Genomic DNA, 22698 nt, shown 5'->3' on the forward strand with positions numbered 1-22698 from the left:
TAAATTTTATTTATTTATTTGACAGAGACAGATATCACAGGTAGGCAGAGAGACAGGCAGAGAGAGAGGAGGAAGCAGGCTCCCCGCTGAGCAGAGAGCCCGATGTGCGGCTCGATCCCAGGACCCTGAGATCATGACCTGAGCTGAAGGCAGAGGCTCTAACCCACCGAGCCACCCAGGCGCCCCATGATGAACATTTTTATTTTTTTTTTAATTTTTTATTATTTTTTTAAGATTTTATTTATTTATTTGACAGACAGAGATCACAAGTAGGCAGAGAGGCAGGCAGAGAGAGAGGAGGAAGCAGGCTCCCTGCAGAGCAGAGAGGCTGATGGGGGGCTTGATCCCAGGACCCTGGGACCATGACCTGAGCTGAAGGCAGAGGCTTTAACCCACTGAGCCACCCAGGCGCCCCTATTTAGATTTTTTAAAAAAGATCATTGTTTTACTTTTATATCTCCTATAAGTAAGAATGTCAATTTTATGTTCTTGAAGTACACATACAGCAATCTCTCGCATAAAAAAGAAAAGGACAGTCTTTTTCTTTCATAATAAATATCCCACTAAGATGATATTTTGATATGTATACTAAAGAATACATTAACTTGATTTCAATAATCCTTAGCTATGCATATTACCTTTGCCATAGGAGGTAAATTATAGCAACCAATGTGTGTATAACCTTTCCAACTTTATAATTGTATATAGATTTTATACCCACATATGTCTGATTTCTCCAGGTAGTAGATACATGTTAAGATTTTTATAACTTATGATGGTAAATGAATGTTTTGTTTTTCTGATTTTGTTATAATAGTCTTGATATATTGCATTGATTTTCAAATGGGAAGATGATTACTTTTTGGATTTCCATAAAAATGATAAACCCTGACCCTTTTACTGTATAATTATTCTCTTTATGGCAACAAGTCTCCGAAGAAAATACAAAGTAATGAAACCATACTTACTCGACTGATCTCCATATTAAAATTATTTGTGGTTCTTATTCACGTAATGCCAACTCACAAACTAATTTGAAATATTTAAAATTAAATGCTCTAGTTAGTTACCTATGTAAAGATATGCCCCTCTCTCCGTTATACAAATGATTATAGACGACTGGTCTATATTTATTATTATTCCAACACCATAGTTCAGAATTCCATGTTCTGAAGGTTAGAAAAGGAGAAGGCAATAAATATCCCCAAGTAAGAGATACTTGAATCTATGAACTCATTTTGTCTTCATCTCTTATGATGCCTATAATTAAGAACCAACATACAAATTACAAGTGTTATCAAAACCTGCCAAGAAATTTTTTAAAAAGAACCCAGTAATCAAATTGGACAAACAATAGCCTTTAAATATTGAGAAATATCTTTGTGTGAAGATGAACCAGAAAGATGATTTTCATGCTGTGACTTGTTACATAATATGCTATAGTAGTTTAAACTGATTGAGAAGAAAATTCATTTCAAAGATAAAGCTGGGTTCCCAGGGGGAAGATGGATGGAGTCATTGAGAAATCAAACAATTTTTTTCTTTATGTTCTCTCCTCAAACTCACTCTCCCTTCTTCTCTCCCTGCTTTCGGCAGCTGGCCACATCTAGCCCCTCTGTGTTTCCTGATATTCTCCTGAAGGAATGTCCTTCACTTCCCTAAATAGCACAATTTTCAGTGAAGTGAAGGTAACAGGAATTAGTAGCTGTCATCTCAGAAAGAGACATGCTACTGTATTTCCTGTGTTAGTCTGGAGAGCTGCAACATACAGGACAAAGAGAGATAACCATGAGAAAAAATACTATTTTAACTAACAGTGGTGTAAAAAAAAAATGAGTGACAACTACAACGTGCATCTCCTTGTAAAACCTTTCATTTTCATTAAAATTAAAAAATGACTCCGTAATCTGTGACAAAGTAAAATGTCATCTCTTCTATAGTTTTGCTATGACTCCAGACGGTAAATGAATGAAGCGAACTGCAGAATGATGCATAAAATTGCTACTATATATTATTTTCGAGGCAGAGCCACATCTATATATGGAATACAAGGTATTTCAGAATGATTGCAACTTGCTGTCTTCTTAATTTTATAGAATTAAAATTAATATTAGAACATTTTAGTAAAACCCTAGCGAAAGAACCATATATGCATACCCAGATGTTATATGTGGGTATGCATGTAGAGGTCTACATATATACACACACACATACATATACACTGAATTATTAACACTATAGAGCATATGCCCCCACACCCCATTTCTATCAGTAAGAAAATAATCAACCTGCACGAACTGGAATCAGATTCATTTTCTTCTTCACTAGTGCCATCATCCACTTCTGGTCTATCCAGCCAATGGGCACCGCCACAATCTTCTGCTGTGAACTCAAACGCAGGGACTTCAGAGGTGGATGCCATTGGCCAAGAAGGTGAATTCTGAAAATCCAGTTGGCTGGACCTTCGGTAACCAATTGAAGCCAAAGGCAACTGGAGGCTACATGGATCTAAAAACTTTCTCCCACCGTTTGCGCCAGTCTGTCCTCGATTCCAAAATTCTCCCTGCTGGCTGTCAACTGTAGAATGAGATGATGCTTGATGGCTAAACCACCTCCATCTGATTTTCAAAATCTGCTTCACATCAAACTCTTTACGAGAACCAGACATCCTCAGAGAAACCAAGTGATCGTCTAGGCAACGGGCAGAAAGCACTGCACCCGGATTTTGTGCATCCGACCAAGACAAGAGAAGTCTATGCCCTCCTGTACACAACAAACAGATCGAAAGGCAATAAATCACGTTCACATATATATCTGCATTAACTTTTATACCAAGAGAGCAGATGATAAAGAACAAAGGAGAGTGAATAGCGATGCAACACAGTGGAACATTCCGTTCAATCAGAGCAAACTCTCATCCACCTATCCTGAAGCAGCTCGACCACTTTCCCCCCTCTCTTTTCCCATACTGACCATTAGCTCTCACAAACACTGACAGCATTCATTAAAGTCCTTTCAAATGCAGAACACCACCCTCTTTTCTTAAACCACAAATGACAGAAACAGAAAGCACTATCCCGTGGCAATATCTCAGTCTGGGGCTGCTTAGTGGATTAACTCTTCCATTGCTGAAACCAGGAATTTATTCCAGAACAATTTTCCTTTGTACATAAAAATCACTGGGAAACGAAAATGTTTCTGGTTTCAGACTAAATTCCCAGAGGAGATACCACAAAATCATCATTTTTTTTTTTAAAAGCATGTTTTCATCAGATGAGTTACAGTGACTTTCGAGCTGTGCTCTGTAGATGGCAGGAGGAGGGGGAGGGAGACAAAGGTGGGGCTCCTGTTCGTTGCTCTCCGCTTCTATCTTCTTCCTTCAGGAAAGGAATGTATTTAATTAATACAGTAAGATCTGGGGTAAGATTTCATTTGGGCAAAGATTAGAAAGAGAGAGAAAGAAAAAGTCTGAAAACTACAAAGGATCAAAATATGACAGTACTTACTCTTTTCTCAAAAAAATAACCGGAAGCCTATAGTTAGGATTGGGCTGCTTTGATTTAGTATAATTTCTGAATTTGTATGACACGGTTTAGAAAGAGGAAAGTGTGGCTCAAGAAAGCTACCAAGGACTGGGACGGGATTATTTCTTGGGTGTACAAGTATTTTCATGGTGCCCTCTATTGTTAGCAAAACAAAACAAAGGTCTGAACATAGTTACAGTTAAGGTAAATTGATAAAGCGAATTAAAAAAATCAATCAAAATTTTAAATACTGAGTAGTCACTGTGAGCCAGACACCCAGGTAGGCCTCAAGGGGGACACAGTCACATAACATCTCGGTTCCTACCTTCAAAAAGAATTGAATCGAGTTACTGAAACAAAAAGTACTTGGTAATTTAAATAGAAGACACATTAGAAAGCTGCAATATTAACATACTGTGATCTACAAATACCGAATTGAAGTTTTCAGGGTGTTCAATGTCTAATGCTGTTTCGCTTGAAAGACAACGTCTCTTCGTCAACGGACCAAAAAAAGGCTACTTTGGAGGCTTATAAAAATATTGGAAAGCATAGATCTTAATTTCACACAGCTCTTCAGAAGAATAAAAATTACTCAGAGAAAAAAGAAAAAGAAGCATGAAAAACCATCTACAATTTTGTGGCCAATATCGTAGAACAAACCATAAATACCATAAGAAAGAGGAAACAGATAGGGGGATGGTGAGGCGTGGTATGTACCAGTTTCATTAGAAAGAAGGTCTCTGGGAATAGTAAGCTGTATAGAAAGAATGAGGATATTTTATAAAGGAAGAAAGATAGTAATAAAAGCATGAAGTGAGCATATTGACAAAGAAAGTTGTGGGGGGGGGCGGGTAACAGTCTGATCAGCCAGCCAGACATACCTAATTAATTTTAAGGAGTAATAAGACATAAACTGGAATGAATATGATAAGATAAAATGCCTTGGGCATAAAGCAAAGGTGTAAAGACTCAGAGGCAATATTAAGTGGACCGTTGAACAGGGCAATGTTTTAGAAAATTAATTTGGCAGCGGTCTGCAGGAGCCATTCAAGAAGAAAATGACATTCTCCCTGTCTGCTCACCTCTGTCACACTCCTTCCTATCAACAGTTCCAACTCCACTCTATCCAACTTTATTTCTATTTTCCAACAAGGACCTGCCGCTTCATCAGTTGGGATAGAGTCTACATTATGTTACTCCCGCTTTTATATGCTATTTGTGTCCCAAGGTCTCTGCGTTTAAGATCGTACTGATCCTTCAAGGTCAGCATAGGTACCTCTGCCAGCAGAGAGGCACCTCCCATTCCTCTAGCCTTGTGATTCCCTCAATAGGGGTAGAGCCTCTGCTCCTGCCCCCCAAAATGGCTTCTGGAAGTCAGGAGGGGGTAGGGAGAGGAATGAACTTGTAGTTGCTGGATGACCAGAGAGTGCCACAGGCATTGAGTGGGCGGAGCCCAGAAATGACAAATGTCTTACAGTGCATGGTACGGACCCACATCACGGAGAGATGTCCCAGCAGTAATTCAGGATCTTGTCATCGTCGTCATTCAGTTTCACATAAAGGATTCTTATTTCACCGGTGTTTGGAAATTCATCTATGTTGTTGTCTGTAGCAGCTGACAGTTGGTTTTTATGGCTATGTGGTATTCCACTATATAAATATACAACCATCAAAGTATATTCTTTTGCTCACTTTAGTTGTTTCTTGTTTTAGACTTTGCAAGTAATGCTTCCGAGAATGCTCTTGTCTGTATTATCGGATGCACATGTATATGCATTCTTATTGTGTATGTATATATGTGTATATATGTACGTGTGTGTATATACATATATATATACACACACTGAAACAAAACTGCTAGATTATAAGGTATGCATATATTCAACTTTGGTTGTTCTCACTGATTTCTACTCCTACAACTATATGAGAATTCCGGGTACTCCACACGCAGCCAATACCAGTACTATCAGTCTTTAATTTTAGTCTCACTGATACAGGTGCGCAGCGGAATCCCATTCGATATTTTACTTTACATTTTTCTGGTTATTAATATTGTTGGGTGACTTTTCATGTTTACTGGGCATCTGGATATCCTCCTGGTGAAAGGGTCTTTGCTTACTTTTCTTCATTTTTTTTTCTATTAAGTTATCTACATCTTTTTGATTTGTTGGAGCCCTTTTTATTTCTAATAGGAGTCCTCTATTAATACAATTTTAATGTAAACCACCCTTTTCCCACTGAATTGAGGTATTGTTTTTGGTATTAAGTAGCATCTCATATATTCAGAGATCAATTTGGGGGTACTAATTCTATTTGTCTACTGTTCTACTATTTGTCTTTTTAAGCCAATAGTAAAGTGTTTTAATTATAATCTATCATAAGATGTTTAATATTTGTTTAAGCAAGTTCCTAACTCCATATATATCCTTTTTTAACAGCTGGGGCACCTGTGGCTCAGTCAGTTAAGCATCTGACTTGATTTCAGCTTAGGTCATGATCTCAGGGTTCTGGGATTGAGCCCCATGTCAGCTCTCTGCTCAGGAGGGAGTCTGTTTGGGATTTTCTCTTTCCCTCTCCCTCTGTCCCTCCCCACCTAAAATAAATAAGTAAATCTTAAAAAAAATAAATAAAATACCTCTTAAAGTTAATTTTAGATATTAACCCTTGTATACACTTTAAAGTAGTACTACCCAATCTTCTCCTCAACAAAAAGCCCTGGCCCTATTGAGATTCTAATTGGAATTGCCTTAAATCTACATATGAATTGAAATGATTGGCATTGTATGCTATTAAGGCTTCACATCTAAGCATATATGTTGTTTAGTTCCTTCAGCTCTCATGCTCACCAATAAAATTTTAAAATCTTTTGACTATAGGTTCTGTGCTTTTCTTACTAACGTTTTTAATCAAGTTCTGTTCCTTTCTTTTTTTTTGTCACTGTAGTAAATAATTTTTTTCTAGTTTCATTTCCCCATGGTTATTTCTATTATAATGAAAGCGTTGAGTACATTTATCTTGTATCCAGTCATTTTATCACACTTCCTCATTAGTTACAGTTTTTGCACTGGTGCTCATTTCTCATTATATTAAGTTACAGGTAACTTGGAGACGCCTAAGTGGAGGTGTCAGATAGCTGGGATAAATGTTCCTGGAACTCAGATCCAAGCTCCAAAAAACTCTAAACAGAAGTCTAATGGTGGAGAAGGCACCAAAGGAGATTGGAAAGAAATAACCAATGAAGTAGAGGAAAATCCTCAAGGTCTGGTGTCAGGCAAGTCAAAGGATAAAGGTATTTCATGGCCAAAGGCACAGCCACAATGTCAAATAAGAGAGTGACTACCACCTACAAAGAAAAATGTCCACGGGAATTGTCAATATGAAGATTTTGCCAAATGAGATAGGAGCGTTTCAGTAAAGCGGTGGGGACAAACCCAGCCTGAGGTGGGTTTAAGAGTTAATGGAGTATGAGAGGAGTAAGGAAGGACATGATCAGAACTTGTTCAGAAAATCTGAACAGAGAGGCTACAGAATGGGATTATAGCTGGAAGAGGTGAGGGATCAAGGCAATGGATTTGCTTACTTGTTTACTTGCTGATTTTTTAAAAAATATGGAACACACCAGAATGATGAGAATGATCCAGGCAGAAGATGAGATTGATGACTACAGGGAAGCATTGAAGCAAAAAACAATGAAGACTTTGATAAAAGGGAAGGAATGGCACATGGGTGCAGTGGATGGCTCTGATAGTCATAGGAGGAGGGATGCTTCTTCTGTTGTAAGATTTACAACTTTCTAAATGCATTGATTATTTAAAAGGAAAGGCATACATTAAGCAGTCTACTCAAGATGAAAATCAAATCATCCCTCTAAAAGGAGTCATGAAATAATAAAGATCAGAGGAGAAACTAAAGAACTAAGAAATAAAATGACAGAATTAATAAAGATCCAGCTCTTGAAAAATTTGCCAGTGTATTCTCTTACCTTTTAGTATATAAAATCAAAGGAAAAACAAATTAGAACTTAGAGGATAAAATAACAGTTATAATAAAATAGAATATTTAAATAAAATAATGAAAAAATAAAAGACTAATACAGCTACAAAAATTTTAGGTGTCAAATTGAGTAAGGGAAAATGCTGACAAATGGAAAGAATTTAGGCAAGTGAAGTTGGAAAATAGTCTTCCAAGGCAGAATTTTCTCAAAATCGCTTACAGCTAGACCTCTATTTAATAGTTTTGCCTAAGGTTAAGCTTGTCTAAGCATAGGTACTTTGGTGAAAAATCTTCATTCTGACCAAAAAGTTCAAAAATTATCTATTGACACAGTAGCCTGTTATAGCCCCCATGTTAGAAAGAGCTTTACAAAAATTATTTCCCAGCTTTAACTCAATTCTTAGGCCATGCTTTCTTTATTTCTTTCTTTTTTTTTTTTTTTTCCCAAAGATTTTATTTGTCAGAGAGAGAGAGAGAGAGCAAGCACAGGCAGAGAGAATGGCAGGCAGAGGCAGAGGGAGAAGCAGGCTCCCTGCCAAGCAAGGACCCCGATGTGGGACTCAATCCCAGGACGCTGGGATCATGACCTGAGCCGAAGGCAGCTGCTTAACCAAATGAGCCACCCAGGCGTCCCGGGCCATGCTTTCTTTATGAAAAATATGTAGTAAGCTTAAGAGTTAATGCTTTCGTGTCATGAAATTCAGCATTTTTAAAAAGATTTTATTTATTTATGAGGGAGAGAGAGAGAGCATGCATGGGGAGGAGCAGAGGGATAAGGACAAGCAGACCCACACTAAGCACAGAGCCCATTGCATGGCTTGATCCCAGGACCTTAGGATCATGACCTGAGCAGAAATCAAGAGTTGGTTGCTTGGGCGCCTGGGTGGCTCAGTGGGTTAAGCCGCTGCCTTCGGCTCAGGTCATGATCTCAGGGTCCCGGGATCGAGTCCTGCAATGGGCTCTCTGCTCAGCAGGGAGCCTGCTTCCATCTCTCTCTCTTTCTGCCTGCCTCTCCATCTACTTGTGATCTCTCTCTATCAAATAAATAAATAAAATCTTAAAAAAAAAAAAAAAAAAGAGTTGGTTGCTTAACCGACTGAGCTACCCAGGCGCCCCTCAGCATACATTTAAGTAACATTTTTTCTTCTCTCACCTACCTTTGCCAAACAATATAAAATTGTTTTGCTCAAAAATTAATCCAGTTCTAATGAGAAGTACTCCTTACAGTAATTATTTTTACAAGATCAATCCATATTAAAAGTCATTACATTGTTAAATTATTAAAATGATATACACAGACTATTCCATATAAATTAGATCCCTCCCTGTCCCATCCCCCCAATTCTTGAAATTCTTTCATAGCACTTACCATTGCCTAGCATACTAGATGTTTATTCCCTTATTTACAGTCTTTATCCTTACTACAAAGTATGCTTTGGCAGAGCTTTTGTTAATCACTGTTGCCTTAGTACTTAGCATGGTACCTGGCAGACAGTAGGTGATCAATAAATATTTCTCTAATGAATGAATATATCCAACAATTATAAGAGCAATAATAAAAAATAGACACTGTGAAATTGTAATATAATCTAATTTTTAAAATATTAGGAAACATTTCCTTCTGGTAATAAACCCTTTTCAGTATTTTTTCAACTTAAGAGAAAAACCACAGTATGTTACTCTAAGAATTTTCTTTTCTTTTTTTTTAAGATTTTATTTATTTATTAGAGAGATGGAGAGAGAGCACAAGTAGGCAGAGCAGCAGGCAGAGGGAGAGGGAGAAGCAGGCTCCCCACTGATTGGGGAGCCCTATGCGGGGCTCAATCCCAGGACCCCAGGACCATGACCTGAGCCATAGGCAGACGCCCAACCGACTGAGCCACCCAGGTGCCCCAGAATTTCCTTTTTCTATTTCGTTCTTTAGGCATGAAATTTTTGTCACTTTGAAATCTAATGACTAAATAGCAAATGTCTTTTCAGACTGACCAACATCTTCTTCAAACAGATTATCCAAATATATTCCATTCCTCTCTTCTGTTTTAATAAATGGGGTTTACTTAAACCTGAGACACAGCTCAAAAACTATTTAAAATAGGAAAGCTCCAATTCTGAAAACATTTTTCAAAATGTACTTAAGGAGTTCACACACAACTTCTGCTGAAAATCTGCTCAAATATTCGTTTGTAAATTTACAAGATGACTCTGTTCATTATTGTAACAGCAACAGTGAAATGTCATAAAGACAGACTGCAGACAAGCTCACTTCAACAATGTGACTCTGGAAGGCACAGCTTCACTCAACAATAAAAATCAAGGGTACTGAGGAACAGGGTTATATGGGTAATCATTATTTTACAAACCTCTCTTCACATAGCGTTTTTAAGACAACAGTTTTTGTTTGATGGAGTAATCATCTCTAATGAATCTACTCCTGTAGTTTCAAGTGTGTAATACAGACGACATAAAACACTTCAAGAATTAAGTTTTCCCTTGACTATGAGAAGGAGTTACGACACATGATTTCAAAGAATCCTTTAAAGTGTGATGTTCCAGGATACTCTCAAAACTTTGTCAAAACAAGTCTTTTACTAGAATTTGGCTTAAACACTAGGAAACTAATATAATTCCAGGAACACTTAAATTCCAATAACTTTTTTTTTAAAAGATTTTATTTATTTATTTGACAGAGAGAAATCACAAGTAGATGGAGAGGCAGGCAGAGAGAGAGAGAGAGGGAAGCAGGCTCCCTGCTGAGCAGAGAGCCCGATGCGGGACTTGATCCCAGGACCCTGAGATCATGACCTGAGCCGAAGGCAGCGGCTTAACCCACTGAGCCACCCAGGTGCCCAAATTCCAGTAACATTTAAAAATGATGGCAGAAAATAGTTATTTACATGAATTAGAAAAGATGGAAAATTTGAACTTTCATTTCAGAAAGATTATCGGATAGCCTGTACCTCTTCTCCAACTCCATAAAAAGCCCATGTTATAAACGTAAAACAAAAAATCCTGTTTATGTAAATTTAACACATCTTTGTGCTATATGCAGGAACAACTTAAAGGTGAGAAAACAGACAATAAAACTGATTAGGGCAGGGACCACTATATCCCTAAGAATTCGTATTAAGCACAGCATTCAAATATTTACCACATTTAAATCAAAGAATAAATGAATAAATTAACAACACAGATCTTGATTTGAAAGATCTTAAAATCTAACAGAGGGGTTTTGAATGAATCCCTTGATGAATTATCAAGGAGGAAGTGGGTCCTTATCTGGGAGGGGATGAGGTTCTTGTGTCAATTTAGAGGTATAATTCAAAAAATCTGGCATTTACTCTTGACAAATAAAATATATCTCTACATATTTTTTTAAAAATTGGCAACAGTGAAGAATGGATTTATGAAAGAAGAGACCATCAGTAGGGAAGCCAGTTAGAAAGCTCTTCAAGGTGGGCACCTGGGTGGCTCAGTCGGTTAAGTAACTGCCTTTGGCTCAGGTCATGATCCCAGGGTCCTGGGATTGAATCCCATATTGGGCTCACTGCTCAGCATGGAGCCTGCCTCCCCCATCTCCTTCTGCCTCTCCCCACACACGCTTGTGCTCTCTCTCTAATAAATAAAATCTTTAAAAAAAATTCTTCAAGGTAAGATACAGTTTAACCTTAGCTAGAGGCAACAAGATCTGAAAGGGAGATGAGCATTAAAGATACTATAGAGACAGAACTTATAGAATATTTGTGGCAAATGGACATGAAGAAGTCAAAGATGACAGCATTTTCAAACCTGGGTGATTGGAAGAATGGTTAACATCAACATAAAGAAGGAAGTAAGAAGGTTACAGTTCCAGGAGGGTTGAGTATAGCTCTAAATAAATTTCATTTTAATTACGTATCTAACAACCAAATAGAGGAATAAGGGACTGGTATCTTACCCACCTTATAGTTAAATATCAATCTATTTAAGAAATCAGAAATTTAGATGGACCCTGGACTCTTAATACTCTATCTTTCCATTCTTTCCACTAGTTACAACACATGGCATCAACATTTTTTTGTAATAATAATAATAAAAATACCTTAGAATAGAATCTGAACTACAAAATAAGGATTCTAGCGCAATGTTACATCTTTCATTTTGTTAAAAATAATTGGGAAACACCTCTGATTCAATCCATAAATGATAATTAAAAATAAATATTGAATTTAAATTCAGTTGTAACATACGAAGATTTAGCTTTGTAAACTACATGATGGATTAAAAGCTCAGTTGAGAACTCTGACATACACTAAAAACTGAAGTTGTTTCAGGGTAAAAGCTATCTAATATAGGAATTTTATTTCTTTGTGTACCCCCCAAAGCACTGTGACATATACTTATATAAGATCAAGGTGAAAAAAAATGAGTGAGGTAAATTTTAACCTCTAAACTCAATCACGTCTCCTTACCACATGATCAGACAGCATCCCAAACTACTTCCTCAGATTTATTCAATAATCTCATTGAAATTATTTATTTAATGTCTGCCGTCTTCCCTAGACTGGAAAGTCTACGAAGGTGATAGAAAGAACCATGGCTTTTGAGATACTTACAATACAGGAACTGACACTCAATTTAAAAATTGCAATATAGCATGGTAAAGATATACAGAATATAGAAATTTATATTCTATCTACCTCTATATACAAAGGATGGAAGGTCAAAGCATGTATTTCCAGTCTAGCCGGACCTCTGTAAAAGCTCCTTGCCAGATGAAATCTTATAGTTGGTCCATTAAATGGAAAAGTCAGTAACTGTAAAAATTATAGTCATATATCCTTAAAGATTTTAACTGAAACACGTACATATACATACATTCACAAATCTTTTCATACAGGGCTAATGCCATACATTTTATGTGGACCCCCTACTGAGCTGGGGTCCTCTTTTTTGTAGAAGCCAGGCCCACCATGACCCAACATCCATGATTTCCATTTACGGTTTCTATTAATGGAGAGAGAACTTAAAAGGACTTCAAACATAATATGAGTACGGAAGCCATTACATCACTGGTCTGTCCACCATGACATAAAAATCTTGTGCCAGAATGTAAATTAATGCACTTCTTTCAAGGACAAAGTGTAACCATGAAAAAAAAGTCCCCTGAACAAAACAGTGTGCTTTGCAATGTGGCTAATTTACATTTCAGTGTGAGCTCACTTCCTGCAAACGACTAATAGCTGGCTCAGGAACTTGCACTGCTTTGGACTTTGATGATTTCCAACACACACCCACCCCTAACCCTGCCCGCATCCCATCCTTCACAGTTATCCAGCCTTCCTCAAATTCGAGAACGAATTTATTAAATACTCTTTTATATTGAGATGTCCCCGGAGCATTCAACTTAATTTTCAAAGAATGACTTTTCTTTATACTCATTAATTAACATGTTTACAAATGTTTCATAATTTTTAGAAGAAGGCCAACTGTTAAAAACGGGTCTGTAGGGGCGCCTGGGTGGCTCAGTAGGTTAAAGCCTCTGCCTTCGGCTCAGGTCATGATCCCAGGGTCCTGGGATAGAGCCCCGCATCAGGCTCTCTGCTCAGCATGGAGCCTGCTTCCCCTTCTCTCTCTGTCTGCCTCTCTGCCTACTTGTGATCTCTGTCTGTGAAATAAATAAATAAACCCTTAAAAAAAAGGGGGTTTGTAAATAAACACAACCAATTTTCGGTTAAGTACCCAAATCATTAGGTAAACAGAGAGCTGTGCCCCAGCATCACGCACCCTATTTAGCTGTGAGCATTTAGTTGGCCCTGGGGATCAGTAAGGACAATTTACAGAGAGAAGAGAGAGCACGAGGTTACAGCTATGAATCAGTGCAGAGGAAGCCAGTTGAGGGTGCTTCTGCTGTTATTTTCCCACATTATTACTTATTAATGGTAGCCTAAGTGATAGAGCAGAAAGCTGGAGTCAGTACTAAGCCACTCACCAGCTAGCTGTATAATTCGGGCAAATCACCTCTTGGGTCTTCAGTTTTCTTTTCAGTTAAATGGGATTAAGTAAATAGCACAGGCAACTATTAAGGATTTGGATTTCTAAGAGCAGCTATTATTTCCTAAGTGCATAAATGTGCATGAGAATACATGAAGTCTCTATACTGAATGGGTCTTTTGTCGTCTCACACACTCTGGCAAACAGGGGTCATTCCTCTCCCCCCTTCCATATGAGGACACTGAAGTCAACTGAGGTTACAGATATCTGCTGAGAAGCAGGGTTCAGTGTGAAGCCGGGATTGCCTCTAAAGGCCACACACTTTCAAGTATAACACATGGCTTCATGCTTATAAAATATTCTCATTTGGAACTCATAATTACCGTGTGAGAAGGTAGAGTACGCATTTATCCCCACTGTCCAAAACGGGAAGCAGATTCCCAATATAGCTGACTTGTACAAGGTTACATATCAAGGAGTAGTAGGGAAGACTTAAATTCTTTACCAAAAAGATCTGACCAAAATAAAAGCAAATAAGGCACTAAGAGAGAGGGGGTGGGGAGAAAACAGTCCTTAACGAACACATCACTCCTAATTTAGCAAAATACTACGTTCATCATAATTGCCATGAAATGCCAAAGTGGTCTTTATTTCTGAAGTAAAAGAGTGTCCCGGATTTCTCCCCACTTGACTCCTTCCCAATTTCTGTCACTAATTCTTATAGGGCAAAGTGCAGATCCACAGTAATATGTATCGAAAGTATCTTTTCACCCCTCAACTGCTTATTGGTACTAATATCTGGTAGTAAAGCAAGCAACATTTAAAAAAAAGTAAGTTAAACTAATATTATATGGCCTTCTTATCCCTGAATTCATCTATAACAGTTATCACAGTTGATACTATAAAGACTACAGCGTAATTATAACAAAAGGTTTACTTTTTCAAAAAGCCCTTTCACTTGAGGATAGGTTAAAAAAAAAAAAATTTCTTGCCATCCACTCTTAGATTTTGTGAATTTTGGTATATATTTGCTGTGGCACAAGGATGAAGACTGCCATGCCATTGAGATAATGGCAAACCTCACAGTCCTACTGATCCTTTATGGCTGCCATGTGCTGTGACACCCAAATGTCTTATGTGCCATAAAAAGTAATAATCTGGATAACCATCAGTTTGTCTTTTACTGACCTGAACCAAACCCAGTATTTCTATCTTCTGTGTAGCTTTATGGTGATGGAGGGAAATACAGGAATCAGTCAGTACTCTCTAGACACAAATATAATCAAGGAAAATGAGCGGGGTTCTCTGTACACATAATGAGCCAATCACAGATCAAGTTGAGTCTGCTGCAGAACCAATCAGATTTTATACGTTGTGTGTTATCTGGAACAGCAAAAATTGGGTAAGGGTAGTAAAGGGCAATGTAAGCAATAGAGAAAAATGTGAAGCACTGTTTCTCAGCTGCCTGTAATTAGAAACAGTTAATCAATACAAATGTTACACCAGATAACCATGATAAAGAAATTCCCTGGCTTGCCCTACAGCTAGACATTAAAAAAAAAAAAAAAAAGCCACCAATTCATTCTATAATTCGACTCCAGCAAAAAGCAAAATGAATTATGTCAGTGAGTCAAAATGCCATCAGTGGACCAGTGGAGGCTAAATTTATTTCTCAGTGTTAAATCAGTGTTGTTATGAGGCAGGTCAGAGCAGGCCTCCCAAATCCCCCATCCCTGGACGAATGGGTCAGGCCCCTCCAAAGCACCATGCTGAATCTGTCCAGCAATTCTAAACTCCTGTGGAGCAGGAGCATTGGGTGTTCCTTCTTTCTACTTATCATAAAAATATCTCCCCAAAGAAAGGCAAATATTAAGTAAAAGTGAACCAACCAGGGACACCTGGGTGGCTCAGCTGGTTTAGCCACTGCCTTCAGCACAGGTTGTGATCCCAGGGTCCTAGGATCGAGTCCCACATTGGGCTCCTTGATGGGTGGGGAGCCTGCTTCTCTCTCTGCCTCTGCCTGCCGCTCTGCCTGCTTGAGCTCTTTCTCTCTGACAAATAAATAAATAAATAAATAAAATCTTTAAAGAGAAAAAAAAAAGTGAACCAACCAGCCTCCGTCTAAATCTCTCTTCCACTCTGCACACTATAGCCAAAGGAAAATCCCGAAGTCCAACCCATGACCATATTACTTTTACTTAAAGCTTTTGTTTTCAATCACCAACAAACTTAATAAAAGCCGGGATCTGTGGGATGGAAACCAGTGTTTCTAACAATCTAGGATTCTTGCTACCTTTCCATCCTTGCTTTCCTCTCAACTTCTCTTCCTATGTCACATTTTTTTTTTCCTCACATAAAAAGAGTTAAAACACACCACATCAAAGGAAGCAAATGAATATTACTGAATACTTCCCAAATGAAAAGAGCTATGGAAAATACTAGGGATAATATGAGCGTGAGTGGAATTAAATCTCATTCCCTTCTGCATTTAACCTTCAGTTAATTCTCTTATCCCTGCTCCCTGGTGATCTGCTAGAAGTAGGTAGGCCAACTATGTTACCAGGCAACACTGCTTATAGTAAAAATGATTAGTAAATTTGCACCTCAGAGGAACTCTAAATAAACTATAACTACCTCATAGGAAGCCAAAGCTTTGTCTTCCCTGAGTGTGACAGCTCTTGTGATTGTCATATTCCTTATGGGGCCCCTGAAAGCTAAGTCAATGGGACCTGTATGGTATATGATCTCCTGGGAGACACGAGATTTTTTAAACCAAGAGAGCTCCTGCATCTACCTTGTGTGAGCTTTCTCTCCTTCAGCCGAGCTTTCCCTCAGAGCAAGGACTCCCAGGTGGCTTTAGGAACTGCTTCCCCCGACTGCTGTGAGGATCCCAGCCACTGGGGAGGAACATCTGATGCTGCCTTCCTGGCAAGCTGTGGTTCCTGCCTGCTACCCTTCTAAGTAAACAAGCCTATGGTAGTTTTCTGTTGAGCTGAACCTAGAAAGACTCATCCATTTGCGTAGCAATAAGAGTAAAAGAACACCTTAAAACTGCATTCCAGATGTTCTACAATCTGTACCCAAACTCCTCCCTCTCTGTCTGCTCTTTTAGATTAATATTTATCCCTGACAAATCAAATACACAGCCTTTACTCGCTCTCTCTGTTATTATTCCTTTTCTGGGGAGCCTGTGTTTCGGGGAACATATACTACCTGCCTTTAGTCCATTCCTTCAGCCATCTGCTGAGACGAAGCTATGGGTATTCACAACCAGAGAGAAAGGAAATACTGGGTAGGTAAAAAATGCAAGGAAACTTTGCTAAGAGAAGCTAATTGTACACACTTACAGAAAAAGAATGGAAATTTACTGAGAATAAAAAATAGGTGGAAGTTGGTGGAGAGATATGGCAATAGCATGCTGAAGTGTAAAATGTCCAGATAGAGTTATCAAGACCAATTGTAGAAGAGCAGGGCAAGGCAGTATATTGAATGCTCCCTTTTTTCCCGCATTATTAGCCATGGGGAGAAACCCGGATGGGCATCAAAAGCAGGTGACTTGTAAGAGTTAGATGATCCAGTAATCCTTGGGAGAGGGAGAAGGGATGGAGGAAAGGATTACAAAGGAGATGGGGTTTAACAGCGGTTCACGTAAGGGACAGTGTTGGTACAAGAGCTCCAACTCTACCTTCTTACCCCATTATCCTCAGCAGCCTGCCCAGTAGAATTTGCAAGTTGATGTTAATTGTGTCGTAGAACTTTCATTGGCATCACAGCTTTCTTTAATCCCAAACTACTAGAATGGCCTCCTTTATTACAAAGTTGCCGAATACCCTAACTTTTTATACGTTAGGGTCAACTCCATTATTTCCGAACTCTGCTTGTGGTTAACTTAAGATCTAATCAAGTTGTGGCACTTAGACAAAAACATCAGTTCTTCTGGACTTGCTAAAGGCTCTAGTAGGTTTTTGGGTTTTTTTTTAAAGATTTTATTTATTTATTTGACAGAGATCACAAGTAGGCAGAGAGGCAGGCGGTTGGGGGTGGGGGAGCAGGCTCCCTGCTGAGCAGAGAACCCCATTCGGGGCTCGATCCCAGGACCCTGAGATCATGACCTGAGCTGAAGGCAGAGGCTTAACCCACTAAGCCACCCAGGTGCCCCTCTAGTAGGTTTCTTGAAGTGTGTGAATTCTTAGGTTAAAACACCCATTTGAAAGCAAAATTTTAAAAAAAAATCAGTCAACAGAGAAAAAGAGGAATGAAGGACACTTGCAGAGAGACACTAGCAAGATATCTTAGAGATATAGAGAAGGAAAGCAGCTCCAGCTTTTTTTTTTCGAAGATTTTATTTATTTATTTGAGAGAGAGAGAGAAAGTGAGAGACAGCACAGGGGGAGGGGAGAAGGCGAGACAGAGGGGAAGGGGCAGAGGGAGAAGCAGACTCCCCATTGAGCAGGGCCCAATCTGGCTTGACCCAAGGACCCTGGGATCATGACCTGAGCTGAAGGCAGCCCCTTAACCAACCGAGCCACCGAGGTGCCCCTCCAGCTCCCAACTTTCTGTTATTGATGTCAGTTGGCGCGGAGACTGAGCTGTATTCCCTGCTCTTGGACTCTGTGACATAAAGCTATATCTTTCTTTGAACAAAACACTCTTTTTGGTTAAGCTAGTTTAATTTGTCACCAAAAAGTCTCTAGCCCAGAAACAGTGATTGGGGCAAAGTGTATAGATAATCAGGTTTTATCATATTGGAAGAGTCTGTTAATGTTGTTTTAAAGAGAAAGAGAGAGAGAACTCAATTATAGCTATTTTATTTGGGGCTGTTAACTTCCCATTCATCTTTTTACTCTCACAGGATCTAACATAGTGCCTTATACACACCACATTTAACACATTTAAATGTTTATAGAATGAAAAAATAAATGTTTATTGAAGGAACCTATAATTAGAAAGGAATGAAATCTATTTGGTCAAAATAGTTTGCCTAATTATGGAGTCTTTGAAAGCATTTCATCTCTAATTAATAAAAAATATTCTTTGCAATTCTCATTAGCATAATTCTATGATTAAACACACATACATACACACAAAAAAATGCTGTATTCTGTGCTCTAAATACTAAAAGCATAATTTGGATTTCATTTATTCAGATTTTGTTAACTCATGGGACTGTAAAGCCTGCTAAGTGTAGTCATTAAGACGACCAGCAGACTCTTACAGTTCTCCTTCTGGGTACAGGATAGAACTGCATTTCTCAAGCTCCTTGAAGTTGGATGTAGCCATTTCTTTGGCCATTAAAATGGCAGTGGAGGGTGCCTGGGTGGCTCAGTGGGTTAAGCTGCTGCCTTCAGCTCGGGTCATGATCTTAGGGTCCTGGGATTGAGTCCCGCTTCGGGTTCTCTGCTCAGTGGGAAGCCTGCTTCCTCCTCTCTCTCTGCCTGCCTCTCTGCCTACTTGTGATCTCTCTCTGTCAAATAAATAAATAGAATCTTTAAAAAAATAAAAAATTTTTTAAAAATGGCAGTGAAGTTACACATGTCCTTTCCACGTAGAAGCCAAGGTGCAATTCATCACCTCCTGCCACCCCTCCACCCTAACAATTGTGGAAGCCTATGTTGAGACCAAGCCTCTGCTAAACTGGGGCTCCGAATGACCACCTGGAACCGAGTTCTCATGTTGACGCTAACTGCACATGTCCTGTAACTAAGAAACAAACCTTTTACTAAACCACTGAGATGTGAAGGTCTTTTGTTACGATAGACTAATTCACCCTACCCGGCATATTCAGCAAACACTTCTCTCATACATGGAGTAAAAACAAGGACTAGCTCTGGCCTTTAATTTGCCTTCAGAATAGTAACATTCTGTATAGCACTGCAACATTTATAGAAATGCTTTCTTATAGCAGTGCACCTCATCTTCCAGACTCTCAAAATCCAAACACAGCAACTGAACGGAGTCAGATCCATTTTTGGACCAATCCCTCCTTCTCTCAATTCCCACTACCTGCTATCTGAAACTCAGAGACCAAATATATTTGGAGGAGGTGCTATTCCTTGCCTTTCAAACCCTTGCAATCAGAACTCAGGAGTGAAAAAAAATTTAGACATTAAAGATCCTTGATCATTATTTTATTGGTTCCCTTAGAACTGTTTTGCTACTACAATACTTCTAAGACTCTGAATGTCTGTTGAATGAGCTGTGTGCTGTCATCATTCTAATTTTACAAACAAGGAAAAAGATTCAGGGAGGTTCATAAACTTGCTGGGAACTTTACACATTAGCGGCACAATCCCAGATTTTCGGGTTTCAAATCCCTTGCTCTTTCCATTTCCCCTATGTACCACACTTTCTAAGGTCTCTCACAGCTACAGAATTCCCGGATTTGATACTAAATTAATAATAGCAATAGTGCTGTGATTAAAAAAAAAACATGCTAATCACATATTTACATCCAAGAATAATTAAGGTCATTCTTTGAGCAATTCTACTTGGTTGAACATAGTCTAATTCAGAATCCTGAGTGCCCTGAAGCACTGAACAGGAAGAAATCCTAGAGGCATATTGCAGAACAATGAAGAACTAGGAAAGAATTCAGGGGGAAGGTAGCCTTTTCTTTTGACATACAGTCTACTTAAAATTCTGACTTTTAGATTATCTTCACTTTGGTTCTTACCACATCAGGTAACCTAAAACCCTTTCCTCTCCCAATTTTTATCAATCCTCAGTTTAAGAAATACTTGTGAAGGATTGCCTGTCCACCATTTCCATAGGTTCAGTGGTTCTCAGCAGTCAAATAAATTTGGAAAAGGTCACCGAATATAGCCTCCTTTAAAAGAGTCATCTTTCACATTAGTCAAGAAATTGAGTAAAAAACTACTGAAATTTGTCTAACCCAGCTATTTCAAAGTTATAGGAGTTCAGACTCTTATTTCAAGAAATAAACTATTGATTGTCACTTCTTAGAACAGTTTGGGAAATACTGTTCTAGTTAATTCTGAAATGTTATCACTGGATCAAGTTAAGCCTTCAGGGAACTTATCTCTAGAGTTTTATTCCTGCCCTACATTGATGAACACTGTCTAAAATCCATTATTTTCTGTAGGGATTTTTTTTTTTTTTAAGGTTTTATTTATTTGACACGGAGAACAAGAGAGTGAGAGAGCAAGCACAAGCAGGGGGAGTGGGAGAGGAAGAAGCAGGGTCACTGCACAGCAGAGAGCCCGAAGTGGGGGCTAGATCTGGGGATGCTGGGATCATGACCTGAGGCAAAGGCAGATGCTTAGCCTACTGAACCACCCAGGTGCCCCTGTAGGGATTTTTTTTTTTAAAGATGTTGCCAACGGCATCATACAATCTAATCTCCCTTTTTTTAGGGCCCATTAGAGAATACTCTTCTCAGGCCTCATCACCAGAAAATGCCCTCCTTAGGCAGAACTGGTTTGTTTTTATATTTTAAGCAAAAACACACTGAAACTTACTTTATCCACTTCCCCCCTTTTTCCTGCTGCTGTGAAGCCCAGAGCCAAAACTGTGACTCACTTTTAGTTACAGGATCTTACAGGATGCACTTGGGGTTATCTTATCCCTTGACTTTGTTTCCTTTTTTTCCTGCTCTGCCTCAATTTTATCATACAGTTTTGTTTGATCCCTTCGTACCATATGGACACTAAGTGGCTTCAAATCATTTTTGGAATTCTATGCTATATGCATTAGTCCTATCTTCTTTCTAGTTTCATATTCATTTTTCCCTACCTGCCCCATTACCCAAAAATATCAGTATATTCACCTTTGTGTAAAAGTATAATTATGATACCAATAGAATATACACATTCACAATATAATCAAATCCGCAGATGCTTAAAACCAGAAAATTAGACATTATTTTTCTTTTAATCGTCTAATAACCAAAACAACTTGTTAAATCTGTGTTCTGAACGGAAGGAGAATTACCATTTATTGTGTACCACTAACTGCCAGGCACTTAATATGCAACAGTTCCACTTTTTGAAGGATGAAGCAAGGGCATTTCCATATACACAATTTCTGAAAGGATGAATTGGAAACTGGTAATATTGGGTGGGGGGGAGAAGAAGATGAAGAAACTGGTATTATTGGTCGGCTGGGGGAGCAGGGGGAGACCGGGGGAGACTGTATATATTTTCCTTTTGTAACTTTTGCATTTTGTTAATGTATCAACTATTCCAAAATATTTGTAAAAATCAAATGGGACGATAGTAAAGATGACAGTTATGCTTTACTCTGCCACCACAAACTTTTTTCATCAGTTTTGGATCCCTGAATACGCACTGAAATGCCCAACGGAGTTTCAAGCAGGCACGCCAGTTTTTATGTAAATAAAGTCCCTTTCTGATTCTCCACTCTTTTGGATGAGGCAATTACTTAAAATAAAAACTGAAGTTGTGATAGCCTGAGGATAACAATGAAAAAAAAAATCCGAAATGGTTTGCAGTTGGTTTTATTAGTGGAAGAGTGCGGGGAGGAAGCAACGCAGTGCACGCCTCGGCCGACCGGCCGCACCACCGCGTCCAGAACTTTGCCCAAGTCCGAGCGCGGCCCACACGCCGCTCGGGACCCCCGGTGCGCGGCGGGGAGCCGAGCAAGGGTTCGAGCCCCGGGCGCGGCTGGGGCAGGTTCCCTCCCGGCCCACCCCTCCGCTCTGAGGCGCCCCGGAGGGCCCCGCGGGACCCCGGCCGTCGAGGCCCCGCGGGACGGTCGCGTGGGGCCGGGGAGTGGGCCTCGTCGCACGGCCGACTCGCCGCGGCCCCCTCCCCGACGCCGAGCAGGAAGGCGCACTTACCACGTCGGGCTCCGGAGGCGGCCGGGGGTCACGGCGGGGCAGGGCGGCCAGGCGGGAGGCGACGGGCAGGCGGGGGGTGGGGGCCAGCGGGCCGGGGGCAGAGATGCTCGGCCCCACGGGCGCCCCCAACCCCTCCCCGGCAGCCTCACCCCGCACGCCGGCCGGCCCGGTGCCGGCCACTCCCCCTCCGTCAGGCTGCACCAGGCTGAGGGGGCACGAACCCGTCGGGCAGCCCTGGAGGGGGCGGTCGAGCTGGCGGGGGTCGGACCCGCTGGCCCGTCAGTCTCGGAGCCGCGCGAGCGGCTGCCTGCCCCGCCCCCTCCCGTTAGGCCCCGCCCCCTCCGCTCGGGCCGCGTACCCCGGGAGACCGCCGCCGCCGCCGCCGCCGCGGCA

General features: G+C 39.9%; 1 protein-coding gene across 5 annotated transcripts in view; it reads right to left on the reverse strand.

Annotated features, from left to right (window-relative positions):
- Positions 1-22353, reverse strand: part of KLHL5 (kelch like family member 5) — an 87970-nt gene extending 65617 nt beyond the window's left edge. For 2 of the 5 annotated variants that reach the window (XM_044224525.1, XM_044224524.1), the window contains exons 1-3: positions 22306-22353; positions 2289-2763; positions 1071-1169 (exon numbers count right to left, since the gene is read on the reverse strand). In XM_044224525.1, coding sequence (XP_044080460.1) covers positions 1071-1169; positions 2289-2668 — 479 coding nt within the window. In that variant the 5' untranslated portion in view covers positions 2669-2763; positions 22306-22353. The remainder of the gene's footprint in view (positions 1-1070; positions 1170-2288; positions 2764-22305) is intronic. The other 3 variants (XM_044224527.1, XM_044224526.1, XM_044224528.1) reach the window with 2 other exon arrangements.
- Positions 22354-22698: the final 345 nt, after the last annotated feature.

This window comes from Neovison vison, chromosome 11 (genome assembly GCF_020171115.1).
Source record: "Neovison vison isolate M4711 chromosome 11, ASM_NN_V1, whole genome shotgun sequence".
Classification (NCBI taxonomy): domain Eukaryota; kingdom Metazoa; phylum Chordata; class Mammalia; order Carnivora; family Mustelidae; genus Neogale; species Neogale vison.